This window comes from Centropristis striata, chromosome 1 (assembly GCF_030273125.1).
Source record: "Centropristis striata isolate RG_2023a ecotype Rhode Island chromosome 1, C.striata_1.0, whole genome shotgun sequence".
Lineage (NCBI taxonomy): Eukaryota > Metazoa > Chordata > Actinopteri > Perciformes > Serranidae > Centropristis > Centropristis striata.
The window spans coordinates 31,472,875-31,490,182 of NC_081517.1; the positions used below are offsets into that span (position 1 = coordinate 31,472,875).

The window sequence follows — 17,308 nt, forward strand, 5'->3', positions numbered from 1 at the left end:
CCATTAATTATCTTCATTTTCATATGAATATATCTTCATTTTTGGAATCTCAGTTCAAACATTTCTATGCAATGTGTTGTCATACTTTGATGAAGAGGGCCAGTCTGTTCTCTTTGAAGGCATAGAAGCTGAACACATGGTGCTGTCCACTCTTGGTGAGAGGCACCAGGTTTCCAAAGCAGTCAGCAAATATGGGTTTTCCTTCCAGCACCTGTGTGTGGATATTAATCGGTTTCTTTATACAGACAAAAAAGCTTCTCAAATCTCAAACTGTGCTATCATCATTTTAAAGGACATGAACTGTATCATAGAACCATAAGAACCACTTAGTATGCTGTCTCTGCATGAACCTCTTTCTAGCATCCCTTAAGATACCCACTTCATCAACTTTTCTCCATGACACATAATCTGCTGCTATCCTTCTTTATTCCTACAGACTAATTCAGCCTTACTTCACTCATGTCTCATCCCACAACCCCTTTAGATTAACCCCTTTTCACACGTCTCCCTCTTCCCATTCATTCCCCATCATCACACTGCACCTCAACATCTCGGCTGCGGGCAACTTCAGTGAAGTTCTCTTGCTGCTCTAGGGTCTTGTCCATCTTGTCGTCTGTCATGCAGAAACAGCGCAGGCGAGCCTCGATGGGGTCCAGCGTTTTAGCAAAAATGACAAACTTGGCCATGTATGGCACACAGATGATCTCTCTGTACAGCTGAGAGCCAAAATTAACAGACTCCTGGATCTGTCTGCAGTCTATCAGCCAGAACCTAAGAATATAAAGGACACATTTAGTCGAATCCCAAAGGAGTATGCCGTATTAAAGTATTAAGCTTCTATGTAATGAACACTTGATTCCATATTTAAAAAAGGTAGAAAGAATTTACCTTGCTGATACGTTTGTGGTGAAGGACACACATTGGTTAACAAAGGTGAGAGGTGTGGATCCGGTGATGTCCTCCCATTGGGCAGGAGTGGTTCCACCTGAAACACAGATCCATGATTGTTACCCAGTGTGTCACGATTGCTCAAAATGTTTTTCTTTTTTTGTGTTTATAGAAAAGGAAAATGATGACAGGATTTCTCGATCCAAGCATGCATTGATGGAAAAAGCCAAAATGACCTGTCTTACATTGCAGTATAACACATTACGGAGGGAACATTTTGAGTATTTATTTTGAGTATCCTATATAAACAAAAAACAGCTTGTGTCAATATTAAATAAATGAATACATCGACTGTCCACTGGATCCAAAAACTTTATTGTAAGTACTCTCTTTTCAGCGGTGAGTGTGGAAGAACCGGGGAGTGCACTAGCTAGCTAATTTCTGTGCTGTTGCTTTGGTCTGAATCTGTGAGATAACCACACCGTTATTTGAATGTAAGAATATAATTATATATCAACATAAAACAAGATAAATGTGGCCTAGGAAACAGAAGTCCAACAGAAGGTTTTTAATTTAAATGACTTACCTGTAATACTGCAAAGCAAACGTAAGGTCGGGGTTTCCCCACTGTACACTCCGCTGCTTTGCCCGTCACTATTGGAGCTCTTGGGAATAGGGATTGTCATGGTGATTGGTTTGTGGAACTTCCTTCTCCTCGGCTCCAATGTCACGATAGAGCTGAATGTGGCTTTGTTACCAAGAATCTTTCTCACCAACTCAACATCAATGGGCTGAGCCTGGGACAAGTACAAAATGGATCAACATTACTTCAGTGGTTGCCTTAACTTTGAACATTTGATAGTTCACTGTACGTACCTGTAGCCCAACTCTGATCTTCTTGGTCAGGGCTCCTTCAGGGAAGACAGCCTGGACCTGGGGCACAAGGGTGCTACTGAGGACCCCGCCCTCTGGTCCAATCAAATGACTGTCCTGCTTTATCCGGGACACCACCGCAAAATACTGTGGGAAGTCTCGGGTGATGATGCGGCATATTCTTTTCTTTTCAAGCTCCTCAGGGGAATCAAGTTCTGCAAAGATCAGAAATATTTAGCATAAATGCCCAGGCGGACATGTAGGCCAACAACATGGATGCAGAGTGGTTCTGTTTATACTGTTTTCTGGAGTTAAAAAGTGGAGAGGGGTGCGGCAAGGCTAAATATAAATAATGCATAGTTCTGCACTGCCTGCAAAACTTGGATACGTTTGTGAAAGGCCTGCAGGGTAATCTTAAAGCAGATGATGAATCTAAAGTAAAAGTCACAACTACAAATACTGCATAAAAATATGAGAAAATGCTGTGATGTGAGATATCAACCACCGTTGGTTAGCATCACAGTCTAGTTAGGATCCCTTACTTTCATCCATGCCGTTAAGAATCTGGTTCAGTTCCTCCTCAGTGAAGTCACAGTGGTGTTCCCTCCAGCTCTCCCCTGTCTCACTCCTCAAGATCACCAGCTCTCTCTCTGTTCCCCGCAGGGCTGCAAAATGGGGAATCTCCACAATCACAGGCCTAAAAAGGGCAACAAGGTAAAGTCAAGAACAAATTGGACTTGATAGTAGATTTGTTGTGACAGTTTGGCAGGGCTGGCTTTACCAGAGATAATATGGGTTGGTTTATGCAGAAAAAGAAACAAACACAATAAAAAAAGAAGACAAGATTCTAATTTGACTTTAAAAACATCGGGTGCATTTCATGCCGAATAAAATAAACCTATTCATGAAAAAGTCATTTGAAAAATAGAGAAAATCCATTCCACATCAGGAGCAGAATCCAACTAGAAACAGGCCTGGGGACTGGTACTATGACTGAGGAAAGCATGGGGATAACGCAACAACAAAAGGAAACAGGTTGGGTAGTTTCAGACAAAGGCTTGCTCTTTTATAGTACCAAGAAATGAAGGAAGGAGCAAAATAAAGCGAGAAAAAATAGTTTCTCATAAATATCAGATCATGGAAAACAAAACAAAACAAAAATATGGTGGACACGATGGAAAAATACAGGTGAGTATGTGACCACTTCCAAGACGGTAGGGTGTCTCCCAACCATGGTCCTACCCGAGGAACTTGGTTCCTGGTGGACCCAGCTGCAGGATGCGACTGACCAGGCTCTCGCCCTCATTTAGAGGGGGCGGAGCTGTGGGAAGGTGGAGCTTACTGATCCATGCGCAGCACAGAGGGGGAATGAAGAAGAAAGTATGAACACACCACACAACAGTGTAAACACACAAGCAAATAGAGACCCATAAACTCAAACACACGTATAGTACACACACACACACACACACACACTCAGAGACACTCTTACCCAAGGAACTGTGCTCCAGTGGGTCCCACTTCAATGATACGACCAGCCAGCCCCTCACCCTCCACCATAGGGGGCATGGAGGCCAGACGGTGCCTCTTCACCAGCCTGCATGTCACCCGCGTGGGTGCAGAACACTTTCTTGGTGGCACAATGATTCGCAGGCCATTGTGACGGCAACCACGCATGGCCCCGCCCCTGGCATCTACCATGAAGCTGACCAGGAAGCTGAAGAAAAGGGTCCGGCAAGAAATTCAATAAATGTTTGTTTTAAGATTGGTTGTTAATAAGCACAGTCTGTTGACTATGAACCTCCATGCAGACAAGGCAGCTAACATTACAGTAAAAAGGAACCATTTTCATGACACCATTCAGTACTGATATACCAACAAGCATATGTAAGCAGATATTTCATTCCAGCCCGTTCTCTTCCAGTTTCATTCCACTCAAAGTTTTTTTGCAAGCCAGGCAAGCAAAGAGGACGGCATCAAACAAGGTTATTTCTGGATAATGCCATGTGCCAAGGAGCAAATATGTTTCTTATATTAGTTATCTTTAGGTAAGCAAGTGCTTACAGTAATACTCAAGGTTTCTTTGTATGAAGTGTTGACACGTTACTTTAAAGATGTCTACAGGTAAACTGCAAGACCAGTACTTTACTCCTATTTAAGAAAATACTAAGACATTTTTTCAGTGAAACTCTATATTTGCGAGCATTTTTAAAAAGCCTTTTGTCTTCAGGAGGAAGACATTGGCATGGAGTTTCATGCCACAGGCAAGGCAGGGGAGTCTGAGGAAATGTGTTGATAATAAGAAAAACAAGAGGAATACCAGCCTTCTTTAAGGTCTTATGAATTCAGATCCATCTGTCATAAATGTCCCAAACTGTGATATGTTATTCTCAAAATACAGTATTATTATATAAGTTAGAACAATATAAATAGTATAGGTCTATGTATCAGCAGATGCTTAAGACTGAAAGAGTCAGATCTGCATTAAAGGTTAAAAACTTGGTTGGAACATCTCTAGTAAACAAAACCTGAACATTGGAAATGTAAAGTCATGCATCATGAAATCATGCAGACAAATAGGATGGGAATGAGAAGATAATTTATTGGTAAATGGGAAAAAAATACAGGCACGGAGGAGAGAAGAAAGAGAGAGTAGCCACAATAAAACATAAAGAGTATCACCTGCTGTTGTCATGGTCTAGGCATGGAGAGGAACGGCTAAAAGCAGAATATAAACAACACACGCACACACACAATCACAAACACAGGCAAGACAAAAGAGTGCACAAAGAGGCCACACGACAATAAACAAAAAGAGAAAAAGAGAAGTAAAAGTGAGAAAAACCTGACCAGAGACAGAAAAAGACACAGTAGCAAAGATAGAAGAATGAAATAGAGTCGACAACACAGATGTGAAGGAGTGAAAAATAATATAAGGAAAGAATTAAAATGGACTCAGGTGACTCATCCACTCCTGGTAGCATGTGAGAGGTGGAGTCTCCACTTCAAGAATAAATAGATATCTTAAGTGTCACTTTTAGACCAGGGAACAGTGTGTGTGTGTGTGTGTGTGTGTGTGTACCCAGAGTGTAGCAGACTGGAGGACAGCACCACATTATCAAGGTGCTCAGCACCCCAGCTCAGACGGAACGAGTCCTTATCGTGCTCTCTAGACAGTGCAGTCACCTAAAGACCAAGAAAAATCATCACGCTAGTCAAAAAAAAAATCTAAAATAAGTCTCAACTACTTACGTATGTTTACATTTAATATTCAATCCAGCAAACTGATAAACTTGATGTGTGTTCTGTCCTCACCTGGTGGCTTGTAAGCATGTCTTCGATGAGAACTCCCTCTCTCTGATGGAAACTTTGGTGAATGGGAGTGTGCTGCGGCCTGTTGGAAAAGACGTTTTCCAGTTATGTATCTGCCTGTTTGTATATTTGCATCATGGCAGGTCAGTCAACGCATTAGATGATTGGTATGAATCATGTATTATCATCTGCTTTACATGTGTGCGGCATGTGTGAGTATGTGTCAGGACCTGTCCAGGTTGTGGCTCATGTAGTTGAAGCCATCCAGGTAGTGTCCCGGCAGTGAGTCATCTCCCAGCTCCCTGAGGTCCTCCGCTCTAAGATACTCTCCTCCATCACCTGTCATAGTGTCCTCGCCTGGGAAACAAAGATGTGCCAGTTGAGATATTGTTGATAAAGATTAATTTTTATGAGAAGCTGTCCACCTGTTCAGGAACATCTGGATCTTTTGACTCATGTGAGATTCACCAAATGTACAACCTACTTACTGCAATCTGAAACATAAGATAGTTTTCGTATTGCTTATTTATGCATATTTTATTCCTCAGAACACACCATACTTATGGTACATGCAATGGATTCCTGTAAAAGGACAAATATCTCTGCAATATGTGAGTGACAATCATGACTGTGTCGCCATTTCAGAGCCTGGAAAATGTATATCAGCATTACTAGACCAGTGCAACCTCAATCATCCATAATTATCATACATGTCAGGATCGTATCCACAGACCCACACATTTCATGCAGTTAGTTTCCACCATTGCATTAAACACAATCACCAAGGTGACCAGGTACATAAAATGCACAACAACAAAACTAATATATATATATATATATAGACTCTCTAAAGCAGACTCTCTTTAGATTATTTGGAGTTAAAGGCTGGAAACAATTTTCTCAAAATTCATTGTTTTAGCAAAAACTAAATGCAATACTGTACCGATTAGTTACAAAAAACACAAACCAAGCTCACAGAGCAGGGCAGACATTTTGTAGTACCTTCCAGCTCCACTGACATGTCAGATAATGGCTCGTCTTCCAGCCTACAAGCTATGAAACATAAAGTTTTAAAGACCCATGGCTACAAAACTACATGACCCACAATACACAGCTTTTAAATACTACTGAATAAAGGAAAGGAGAGCTAGTATGTTTTATCCAAGATCAATTTCAGGTTAAAGTCTGAGTGTCTTTTTCTATTTTTTTGCTTTCTCTGTTTAAAGTAACTCACCTTCTTCATCAGACACATCAAGGATCTCGGTCATGGTCTCAGGAACATTCAGCTTGTGTTTCTCTGTGATTGTCTGATGTGAACCCCATTCACAGTCATGGAAAAAGACAACCAAAATAGAGAGAAATTAATTGGGGTTCCTGGAAAATTGAGGACAAAACCTACTGGTTCAAGGGGCTTCATGGTAGGAAGATATAACTGCTTGTCCTAACCTAACTAGTTGAAAAAAGTAGGGAAAATCCTATTACAGAAGCAATTCCTAAATTCATGGCTCAAGGCAACAGTGCTACTTGGGAAAGTTAGGATGGTTCTATAATATCTGAAATAATTTCCTAAGATAAGATTTTTCTAAAATGCAGTGTGGAAGGATGTTTCTGTAATACAAAAAATACCAAATTCCATCCTAGACTGAGATAAGATCATGCACTTTCTGTGCGCCTGATCGTCTAAGCGTATCATAAGCTTACCGTTGTGGTAGTGATGACCTCCTCAGTGACGACTTTCAGTGTGTCCACTACAGAGATGTAACCTAAACGTCTGGCAATAGACAGAGCCGTGTTTCCATTCTAACAGAAAGACAAAGACTGAGTTCATGTGACATAAAAGACAGATTACTTATTTCTTAATGAGTAAAGAGTAAACTGTTTTTTCCTTACCACTGTAGTTAAATTGGGCTTGGCACCATGTTGTAGCAACATATTGATAATGTGTGTATTCCCTTGTTGTGCTGCCTGGTGAAGGGGTGTGTACCCATTCTATAAAACAAAAGATTTTCACTGTAAAAACTAAAATAACACTTTTAAATTGGCGTGTTTGAATTGACCGGCATTTCTACGCTTCAGGTTTGACATCTGTATTCTACCTTGGTTTTGGCGTTGATGCTGGCACCTTGCTGTAACAGGAAGTTCACCATCTTGGCATTTCCATAGTGACAGGCCACTATCAGAGGAGTATATCCGAGCTAAAAGAGTAGAAAGGATGAGGAGGTGATACAAAGAGAAAATATGGTTATTTTCAAATGTATCTGGTTTGTTTGACTCATTTATGGAGAAACTGTTAATAGAAACAATCAGTCATAGATACAAAGTCCCCTGAATGCAATGAATGTATATGATGTGATTTGACTTTTGACCTTTGAGGTGATGATTTGATTAAAATTTTAATTTAAAATGTCTTTATTCAGCACTCTCTGGTGTGCCATTCAAGTCTTGATTCCTAAATATATTATTAGTTGTATGCCCTAACAACTGTCATAATTGCAAAATTATTAAAAATTGAAAGCCCATTTGATTAATTTTTCAATTTAGAATTGAAATTGTGAGACCCAGAGCAGATATTGACATGCTTCCCTTAATCCAGCAGGTGGCAGGTATGTTGAATTTGTATGTAAGTGTTACTATTTTTGATTTACTGGTTGGGAGATTCTTCACATTTAAAAAGCAGCTGGTAAACACAGCCTCCTGTAGTGTACGCACCCAAAACAAGCTACATAATACCCATAAATTAGCCAGAGTGGGTCTTTCCATGATGAAAAGAAAACAGTTTTCCCCGACTCCACTTCAAAGAAATCACATCATTTGTTTTTTTATCCATTTATGCCTTTAGTGTGTGTACATTCAGTCTGTACCTTAGTTTGCTGATCCAAGTTGGCATCATGTTTGGCCAGTATTTCTGCCGTATTGACTCTGTCTTCTTGGGCTGCGAGATGTAGAGACGTCAGTCCGGTCTGTAGCATACAAAGCACAGAGATATCATTGCCTTGTGTGTCTCTGTGTGTAACTACTTAGATAAAACACTTGATCTGTAAATTAATGTGTGTGAGTTTTGTGTGACCTTCGTGGCTGTGTTGACATGAGCGCCTTTGCTCAGCAGCAGGCTGGCCATCTCAGCGTGTCCTTCCTGGGCTGCCAGGTGCAGCGTGCTGACTCCCTGCTTGGTCAGAACGTTGGTCTCTGCCCCATACTGCAGCAGCGCTAATGCGATGTTTGTCTGGTTCTTTTTGGCTGCAATGTGTAGAGGCGTGTAGCCATTCTGGGAAGAGAGAAAGGTGAACAGTCATATGCTATGACACCATCACTCTAAATGAGTAAAATTGGTGCAAATAAAATCTAAAACACAGATCTCTAAGGTTTTGTAATCAGCTCTAAAGGATTTCTTTGCATCGCTCTCAAGCTCTTTGAAATCACTACTATAATGTAAAATCCTAAACAAGATCTTGATCACAGAATAACTGCCGCAACAAAAATGCAAACCTTATTGCTGTTTCTAAAGTACTATTCTATTTTAAAGGGGACATGCAGTATGATGATCATTTTCAGGCTTGTAATTACAACATGTTTACATGCTTTAATGTTCAAAAAACACACTTTTCTCATAATGTCTGTCCGAAGATGCATGTACACAAGTGTTGCAAAAAGTGTGTATTTCATGATATGTCCACTTTAAAATCCTTTGTCTAACCTTTGCAGTAGCATGAGGCGACGCCCCTTTATCTAGCAGCATCAGAGCTACTTCCTGGTTGTCATAATGAGCTGCCACATGTAGCGGGGTCAAGCCATTCTGTAAGAAGAAGCATTTGATTAGATGAGTGATATTTGTGTCATGGAACAGTGTATCTTTCAAAACACAACAAAATCATGATTTTGTTGTGTTTTGCCTGCTTACAACAGCTCTTTTCTACTCCATAATTATTATATTTCAGAAACACATTTAAAGTCAGTGCATTGTGCATCTCATTGATAAGAATACTCTTGCCCTCTCAGAGCTTATCTGTGCATTTGACTCTAAATATTCTTTTCAAATAGTATGTATAAATAATTCTGATTTTCAATTCACCTTGCCAGCATCATCAGGGAGAGCTTTGCGTTGAAGGAGAAGTTTTGCTACATCGAGGCTTCCATATTTAGCTGCTACATGTAATGGAGTGAATCCTTTCTGTGAAGGAAAAAGAAAAAAGTTTCTTTTAATCCTGCATGTTCAACTGGACATTTGTGAGTCGATGTAAGAATCTGTAATCTGTTTGTTTCATCAGGTATTTCTGCATCATGTTCTAAACTCTTCTAACCTTTGTGGCCATTGAGTGTGAGGCTCCGGCCTCCAGGAGCACGGCAGCAGTCTCGACCTGGCCCTCCCTGGCTGAAATGTGGAGGGGAGTGTAGCCGTTGGTGGTGGCAGCATCTGGATGGGCCATGTGCTGCAGCAGCAACTGGACAATATCAGTTTTCCCCAGACGGGACGATATGTGAAGGGGAGTCTGGTCCTCCTGTGGTGGAGAGATGAAAAGGCAGAGAGACAGGTATTAGAAAAAGCTAGACGCACAGTAGTCAAAGCTGAGGGAGGGAACTTGACCCATGTGTATGCAACTCAGTGGATGAAATAGTGTTTATTTATGATTAAACAGATGGAAACAGTGATTAACTGTGATGATGCGACAACTGACTCACCCTGGCTATGGCATCCACCAACGCTCCGTTCCTCAGCAAGCAGCGAACCACTTCCATCTGACCTGCTCGTGCTGCCATGTGGAGAGCTGTCTCACCACGCTGATGTGCAAAGACAAAATATTACTGAGCATCAAGACGCTGAATAATGAAACATTCAGGATTTCTGAGAATACCTGCTGCATAAGAAAAACTGATACCATATACGTTTCTAACTACTGACTAAAAACTATTTGTCAGTACTCACAATGTTACGGACGTCAGGAGATGCTCCGTTTTGTAGCAGAAGTAAAACGATGTTGAGGTGGCCCATGAAGGCAGATACATGGATGGGAGTCAGACCAGACTAGAAATAGAGAGAGACAGAGGCAGAGAGAGAGGCGGGAAGATTGAAAATTTCCAACTGAAAAGTTTTCTGTATTTAGAGGTGCTGTTCAGACTGTTCAGACAGACATTTCCACAAAGTGTCTCACCTCAGTAATGGCCTGAATGGAGGCTCCATATTTGACCAACAGTTCCATCACCTTCACCCGGTTCTTCTTACAAGCGATATGGAGAGGAGTGAACCCATTCTGGGAGAGAAAGCAAAAGATAAATAAACCGATTAATAGTATATCTATGTACTAGCTATACTATGTACTACTATAGCTAGATCCTTTTACTTCCAGCGCCGTCTCTTTAACTACTTTTTTCTTTGTAACTTGGAGCAATCTGGAATCAGGATTTCCTTCGGGATTAATAAAGTTATATCTTATCTTATCTTATCTTATCTTATCTTATCTTATCTTATCTTATCTTATCTTACATATGGAGGAGGACATTTTTATTTTATTATTTGACCTTTAACTGGTTGTCACAGGTAGTTTGTTATTCGTAGTATATAGTAAATAATGGACTAGTAAGGAATTGCATGTTGGTGAATCATCATTAAATTTACTGTTTGACTACTAATGGTCTTTTTGCTGTTTAACTTAATTTTACAGGTATTATAGCACTCATAAAATACTCCCGAACCCGGTGTTATCTTCCTGTCTGAACTTGGTTATGTGCTTGTGCAAACTTCCATGTGTATTTATTTATGTTAATGGTTGTGTTTATGCTTGTTCAGTTGTTATTTCCTGTGAATCCTCACCAGTGCTCGAACGTTTGGATTGGCCTTTTTGTCCAGCAGAAGCTTGGTGACTCTGTAGTGGCCGCAGTGAGCTGCAACGTGCAGCGCTGTGAGGTAGTCCAGTGTGACATCATCAACAGGCGCCTTGTGCTGCAGCAGGAGTTTGACACACTCTACGTGGTCTCCCTGGGCCGACATGTGCAGTGGGGACAGTCCGTTCTGCAAGAGGACAAAAGGGACGATGCAAAGGTAAATGCAGAGGTTATAAAAAGCAGCACATTGAAGAAAGAGATGATATATTAAGTGCTTTTCAAGTGAAATGATGCTGAAAGCCTTTGGTTTTTTGACTGTAGTACAGCTTTATCCTGGAGCAAAACTAATTAATATATGAAAATATATTTAGTTGTAGGAGAAATTCTGAGGTATGTTGATTCAGTAATGGCTCTACCTTGGTTCTGGCTAAGAGGGGAGCTCCTCTCTCCAGCAGAATTTCCACTGCTGGGTCATGTCCACTCCTGGCTGCACAGTGCAGGGGGGTCAGGCCATCCTGCAGGACAACCACACAAACACAGACAAAGGCACAAAAACACATAAAGTGTTAGTTCGTTAGTTAGTGTTATGCAAGTGTGATATTAATCCAGTTTTCCTATTTTGACAAAACACACAATTGACAAGTGGTTTCTTAAGATTCCTTTAAAACAAGCTCAGACTTTAAGTAAGAGTCTCACCCTGGTCTTAGCATCTATCTGAGCTCCTCGGTCCAACAGCAGGGCCACCATGTTGGTGTTGCCTCTCTTGGAGGCCACATGGAGAGGCGTAATCCCATTCTGACAAGGCAGTCAAGGAAACAAAGGAAAGTTAACTTTCTGCAAATACTTTTACATTCACACAGCAAAAATATAATTTAATGTTGTGATTGGGAGACATTATGCAAATCCCATTTCAATTCCACATCATACATACATTTCTACAATCTGTTTTAATTATAGTTTGTTTGATTTTAATCTTTCTGGTTCTGATCTGAGGGCAATAATAGACTAACTAACTACCCAACTGCATCCAAAGAAACTGAAACTAATTTCCTGGATCTCAAGAAAGCAATGAAGCTAAAAACATGAGAGAACACATGTTACCTTTGACAATGCAGTTAATAATTATTAGGCTATTAAAAGAGAAAGTTATATGATGTGGTAAACAGAAATGTCAAGTTTTAGCAGATAGCAGTGCAGAAAATGTCTCAATTTGTTAAATGGAAATGGGGCGATACCCTGGCTGTGAAGTCCACAGCAGCTCCTCTGTTCAGCAACAGGGTGGAGACATTCACATTACCATAGTGAGCCGCGATGTGCAGAGGGGTAAACCCACTCTGTTTGAGACAGACAAGGAGAGAGGAGGGAAGGAGAGAATGAGAGGAAAAGGAAAAAGGAAGAAACAGAACATTGGTTGAAACAGCAGGTGAGGACAAAGGAAAACAGTTGCAACAGCAGAGCAAAGTCAGGCGGAATGAGAGGAAAGAGAGAATAAACGAGAGCAAGAAAGTGAGAGCAAGAAAGCTAGAGAGACAGAGAGAGCAAGAAAGAGAGAGAGAGAGAGAGAGAGAGAGAGAGAGAGAGAGAGAGAGAGAGAAAGAAAGAGATGAGAAAGATCAGATTTTTCTGTGGCAGATACAGGAAAGAAACCTGACTCTACTGAAGCAGTATTCTGATGAGGCAGCATGCTGAAAAAATAAACTAGTCACATTGGTGTAAGACGCATTAAAAAATGAGCATACCCCCAAAATAGCACAGGCAATACATAATGCATGCAAAAAAAACCTGTAATTCTGACATGCTTGCTTAAAAAAAAAGAAACAAAAAACAAAACAAATGGTGAAAAACATCAAAGCAGTTTGGTTTCTGAACGCCAAATGTTTTATGTAAAGAATATTTAAAAAAAAAAAGAAATACACAAAGCAACTACGCACTATGTGTATCTGCTTGGACGGACAAATGGACAGTTATATATAAGCCATATATAAATATCGACAGTATACAATTGTAGGTGGGTTCACTCCTTACCTTCCCATTCTGATAGACATGGTGCAATTTAATTAAGAAACAGAGTTAACTTAAAGATCAACAATGTGTTTCAGAGGAAAAACAATGATATTAACGTGCTTCAAAGTACACATGCTGTAGGATATGCAGAGAAAAAGCAGGAAATAAAGAAGTGAAGTTTGATTGGAATGCTGTCAAATCTGTAACACTAACATATTTCAGAAAGTGATTCATAAATTCAAAATTGAAATTAAATGTAAAACAAATTATCCTTAATCAAAATGTAATAAACTAACATTCTCTGTGATCTTTTAATACAACACAATGTCTTTTGCCATCAGCCATGCAGGAGTGTGTAGTAGAGCATTATCACCTGCATGCATTCATATTAATGGTACATAATTCTGACATGCACAACTTCACAAGTCCTCATAATGTGTGGGAAAGATCAGGACAAAAGGGCTGAAAGAGATGGTCAGAAGTGACAAAAAGGAATTAAATGAAGAGATGGTAGTGTCTGTATACCTCCGTGGTTCTATTGACCATCATCTGGTTAGGACGCATAGAGAGAGAAAGGAGGAATAGGAGGGAGGGTTGTTAGGGAAAGGGGCTTATCACGGCATTCACATAAACCACAGGGTAAGTTAACAAGGTCACAGAAATAGAAAATAAACACAAGACATGGAAGCAAACAACAAAGCATTCTGAAAGAGGCTCTGTCTATTATTATTATTCATATTTCTAAATGGCAGGCAAATAATCAATAAAGTAAATAAAACTGTCACCATGAAAAATCATCCATTCAGTCACATGCATTATCTTACACCTCCTGCTTCTCTCATTCCATTTGGTAATTACACTCTCCCCTGTTTCCAAACCCTCCCACCTCCTCCCTCCATCAATTTCTCCTCCCGTTGGCCTCGCTCACCTTAGACTGGACGTCAGCGTTGTGGTCATTCTGGAGCAGCAGTGCGGCAGACTTTGTGTCGTCTTTGCGGGCTGCGATGTGCAGGGCTGGGAGGCGAACCTTACCCTTGGTGTCGTGCTCCAGCAGCAGGGAGACCACCGAGTTGTGGCCCTGCTGGAGAGCGATGGCCAGTGGAGTAAAGCCATCCTGGAGGAACAGAGAAGAAGAAATAAGAACATTCTGTATAATCACTTATATAAGGAAAAGGGAAATCTAAATAGGGAAATAAATATCCAAATAGAGAGAGAGGTGTATTGCACAACTTACTACCTCTGTTGCAATACTTTGGTTCCCATCATTTTCCAAAATATATCGCACCACCTCCAAGTGATTCTCCTGGGCTGCCATGTAGAGGGGAGTGAAGCCATTCTGTACAGGCAAATGCATTAAATACATACATTCCATTTGTCAAATGATGTTCTTGGCATTGCTGTTACCATCTGTGCATTATCTAATAGCTTTTGATCATCAAGCTTTTCACCTGTGACTGAGAGTTGACATCTGCTCCTCTGTTCACCAGTAATCTGACTACTTCTTTTTGACCAGCCAACGAAGCAATATGGAGGGCAGTGTTTCCTTTCTGCAGAAAAAAACAGGGTTAAGGCCGCCAGCCAAGTGTTCATCCAGTGTGGGTGTAATCACCTGAAAGATCAGAGCTGCTTCAAAGGGATGCACAATATGGATACTATAACTTGTTAATTACCTGCTTCTCAATGTTGATATTGATAAGATAACTGATCAATTCACGTTGTTGTATTTTAAAAATAAGTTCATAACATGTAGTTTATCCACACTTGAAGGTCATAAAGCCCAATATGCAGTCAGCAAAAATGTATGATTTAATATGTAACAGCTCTGGCCTTTAAGCAAATCTTACTGACACCATTACTGTTAACGCAACAAAAACAAAGAACACTTAAATCTTCATATGTTCATTTATTCCTTTCTAATAAAGTACCTAAAAAACTTCTCAAACATACTTTGGCTTTTATAGAGCATTTTGTTAAAGAATTCAAATTAAATGCTTTGACATCATCTCTCAAATCACACATGTACTTAGACATAGACATAATATGTGCTGATTGGCAGACAGGAAACAAGCTTTAAAGGTGCAAGACGCCACCTACTGTACTGCAGTTGTAGATGCTGTGCTTGTTAAGTCAATAAAATCAATTTGTATTTGTATATTCTGCTTATAATTGATCAGATATATTTTCATTAGATTAATAAAAATCGCTTATATGTACTGTGCATTGGAAATTAAATTAAACAAAATCTTATTACATTGAAGTTTATTTACACGGTCACTCATGAAGTGGGAAGAAATATTTTGCACCTCTTTCCATGAAATGATTGTGACAATGTGATTTATTATTGACAGATACAGTGTATATCTTCTCAAAACTGAATTAATTAATATCTTCCAAACATATCACAATGAAAATAAAACAACAATTAACAGAGGATTGTGTCTGAAAAAAAAAAAGATTTCAAATTTATGGGCGACCGTGTATATTGTCCAAAAACTCAGATGAAATATTTGTCTTGAAGGGCTTTATAGTCTGTACAGCAAGTGACACCATTATTTCCTTTTGACCCTCACATCTGATCAGGAAAAACTACAAAAAGAACAAATCTTTTATGGAAGAAAACGTATATAAAAAGTGTGATGGAAACAAAAACCTCTTAATATGTCCTCCTTAAAAAAAATTATGCAAATTTATTAGATTTTGCATCTCTTTTTATTCCCAGGAATTACCTTCTGATTAATATCAAAGGCCAAATTCATGTCAATCCAAGGACTTGAGCAGCAGCAGGGTGACAGATTCTTCCCTGGCTGTTTACTGTTGCTAGGTGTTAAACCTGACACATAAGACATCTACAGAGTCAAATATCAAACTGCTTGCCAAGTAGCTTAACACTACACTCACTTTCATTCCTCTTTGTCCTTTCTAGTAAAGCCAGATTATCTTATCATGATGCACTCTTAGAGAACTGAAGAAATGACAAAACTGATTAAAAAAAATAAATAAAGCCCTCTATGAATAGAAATAAACTAGAAACACACACAAGACATTCACATTGGACTTGATCATTATTAATAGTTTAAAAGTTACAAAATTAAACTCTTTTCACATGACTTTCTTTCTCTGAATTCACCTTCAGGTCCACTTGTGAATTAGGTTTAATAGTTCAAGAGAGAAGCAGTGATATACGTCTTTACTTTATAACTGATACCACTATATATTACTTACAGTCACATGCACTCCTTCCTGTCATCTCCCACTTTTTTCTTTCTGTCACCCAGTTGCCACTCCCCTCTCTACCTCCCTCCCCCCTTTCTTTTTTCCATGTCTTCCCCCATGTATGGCTAAAGATCAAACAGTGATATGCTAATAGAGCATAACTAACACTTAACCTAATATTAATATGTGTATGTACCTTAGTGGAGGAGTCAACAGGTGCTCCTCTCTCCAACAGTTCCTCCACTAAATCCTTGTGCCCCTCCTTCGCTGCCAGATGTAGTGCATTCAGACCATTCTGGAGAGAAAAAAATAAAAAAAACATCAAAAACCAAGAAAGTGATTATTGCATAACTGTGTGGTGTTCATGGAATTGCATTACAAGTATATGCATACAAATGTGAGGTTTTGAATTACACAATACAGATTTCATTGTCAGTGGCCAGGCATGGGTCTGAGGCAGTTGGTTTCTAAAGCGTTTTCAGAAATAGAGAGAAAAGTCTAAATAAAAAAGAAACAAAAAGAAAAGATGCTTTTTTTCTGAAAAATATTAAACACCCAGCTACTCAAGCACAGTATGTGCTGCATCAGTCAGAGAGAATAAGGCAGATTTTTCCCTCTGGAAGGTTTGGTAGAACCAAACAAGATCAAAGGACTCTGATGCATCATCCAGAGCTACAGGTTGAGGAGGAAAGTAGAGCTTAAATGTTTCACACTGAGGTGCAATCGCAGCACAACTGATGTGTATATACATATCACACATGCAAAGACATATTTCCTCTGAGACACACATGTATAAACACACAGAACAGTGATTCACCTCATCCTCATCTTCTTCCATTCTGTGCTGTTTCTCTCTTAATCTAAGAGAGTCTTAAACCATGACCTTGTTTTTATCCTTCAGGTTTCCTTCTCCTTTTTTTCAAACCAAATGTCAATCTCTTCCCGTTCTTCTTTCTGTCCTTTGTAAATCTTTCTATCGTTTGCCTTCTTAAATGGTGCTTTTAAGCTGGATTTAGAAGTGATGGAGCTGCGACCACCCACAGCGGTCCTCTGCCTCCTTCCACCACCCCCCTGGTTTAGATCCAAGCTTCTGGGTCTGTTTGCCTCCTTCTCCCCCCTGCAGGCTCTATCAGATGGGCGACTGAGAGGAACTGTGCCTCCTGGCTCTGAAAGCTCTCCTGGCACTGATGTAAAAGAGGAG

At 39.8% G+C, this 17,308-nt stretch overlaps 1 protein-coding gene across 5 annotated transcripts in view; it reads right to left on the minus strand.

The window, feature by feature from the left end:
• ank2a (ankyrin 2a, neuronal) overlaps positions 1 to 17,308 on the minus strand; it is a 102,991-nt gene that overhangs the window by 60,862 nt on the left and 24,821 nt on the right. Inside the window, exons 3-35 of one of the 5 annotated variants that reach the window (XM_059338394.1) lie at positions 16,304 to 16,402; positions 14,343 to 14,441; positions 14,132 to 14,230; positions 13,823 to 14,008; positions 13,420 to 13,443; positions 12,126 to 12,224; positions 11,587 to 11,685; positions 11,307 to 11,405; positions 10,880 to 11,077; positions 10,221 to 10,319; positions 9,995 to 10,093; positions 9,751 to 9,849; positions 9,372 to 9,569; positions 9,143 to 9,241; positions 8,768 to 8,866; positions 8,141 to 8,338; positions 7,935 to 8,033; positions 7,170 to 7,268; positions 6,964 to 7,062; positions 6,775 to 6,873; positions 6,308 to 6,380; positions 5,304 to 5,430; positions 5,077 to 5,155; positions 4,844 to 4,947; positions 4,444 to 4,479; positions 3,254 to 3,478; positions 3,004 to 3,102; positions 2,304 to 2,458; positions 1,765 to 1,976; positions 1,475 to 1,685; positions 889 to 985; positions 543 to 771; positions 86 to 211 (exon numbers count right to left, since the gene is read on the minus strand). In XM_059338394.1, the coding sequence (XP_059194377.1) occupies positions 86 to 211; positions 543 to 771; positions 889 to 985; positions 1,475 to 1,685; positions 1,765 to 1,976; positions 2,304 to 2,458; positions 3,004 to 3,102; positions 3,254 to 3,478; positions 4,444 to 4,479; positions 4,844 to 4,947; positions 5,077 to 5,155; positions 5,304 to 5,430; positions 6,308 to 6,380; positions 6,775 to 6,873; positions 6,964 to 7,062; positions 7,170 to 7,268; positions 7,935 to 8,033; positions 8,141 to 8,338; positions 8,768 to 8,866; positions 9,143 to 9,241; positions 9,372 to 9,569; positions 9,751 to 9,849; positions 9,995 to 10,093; positions 10,221 to 10,319; positions 10,880 to 11,077; positions 11,307 to 11,405; positions 11,587 to 11,685; positions 12,126 to 12,224; positions 13,420 to 13,443; positions 13,823 to 14,008; positions 14,132 to 14,230; positions 14,343 to 14,441; positions 16,304 to 16,402 (4,062 nt within the window). Of the gene's footprint in view, positions 1 to 85; positions 212 to 542; positions 772 to 888; positions 986 to 1,474; positions 1,686 to 1,764; positions 1,977 to 2,303; positions 2,459 to 3,003; positions 3,103 to 3,253; positions 3,479 to 4,443; positions 4,480 to 4,843; positions 4,948 to 5,076; positions 5,156 to 5,303; positions 5,431 to 6,307; positions 6,381 to 6,774; positions 6,874 to 6,963; positions 7,063 to 7,169; positions 7,269 to 7,934; positions 8,034 to 8,140; positions 8,339 to 8,767; positions 8,867 to 9,142; positions 9,242 to 9,371; positions 9,570 to 9,750; positions 9,850 to 9,994; positions 10,094 to 10,220; positions 10,320 to 10,879; positions 11,078 to 11,306; positions 11,406 to 11,586; positions 11,686 to 12,125; positions 12,225 to 12,915; positions 13,384 to 13,419; positions 13,444 to 13,822; positions 14,009 to 14,128; positions 14,231 to 14,342; positions 14,442 to 16,303; positions 16,403 to 17,308 lie in introns of those variants that run through there. The other 4 variants (XM_059338386.1, XM_059338403.1, XM_059338411.1 and 1 more) reach the window with 4 other exon arrangements.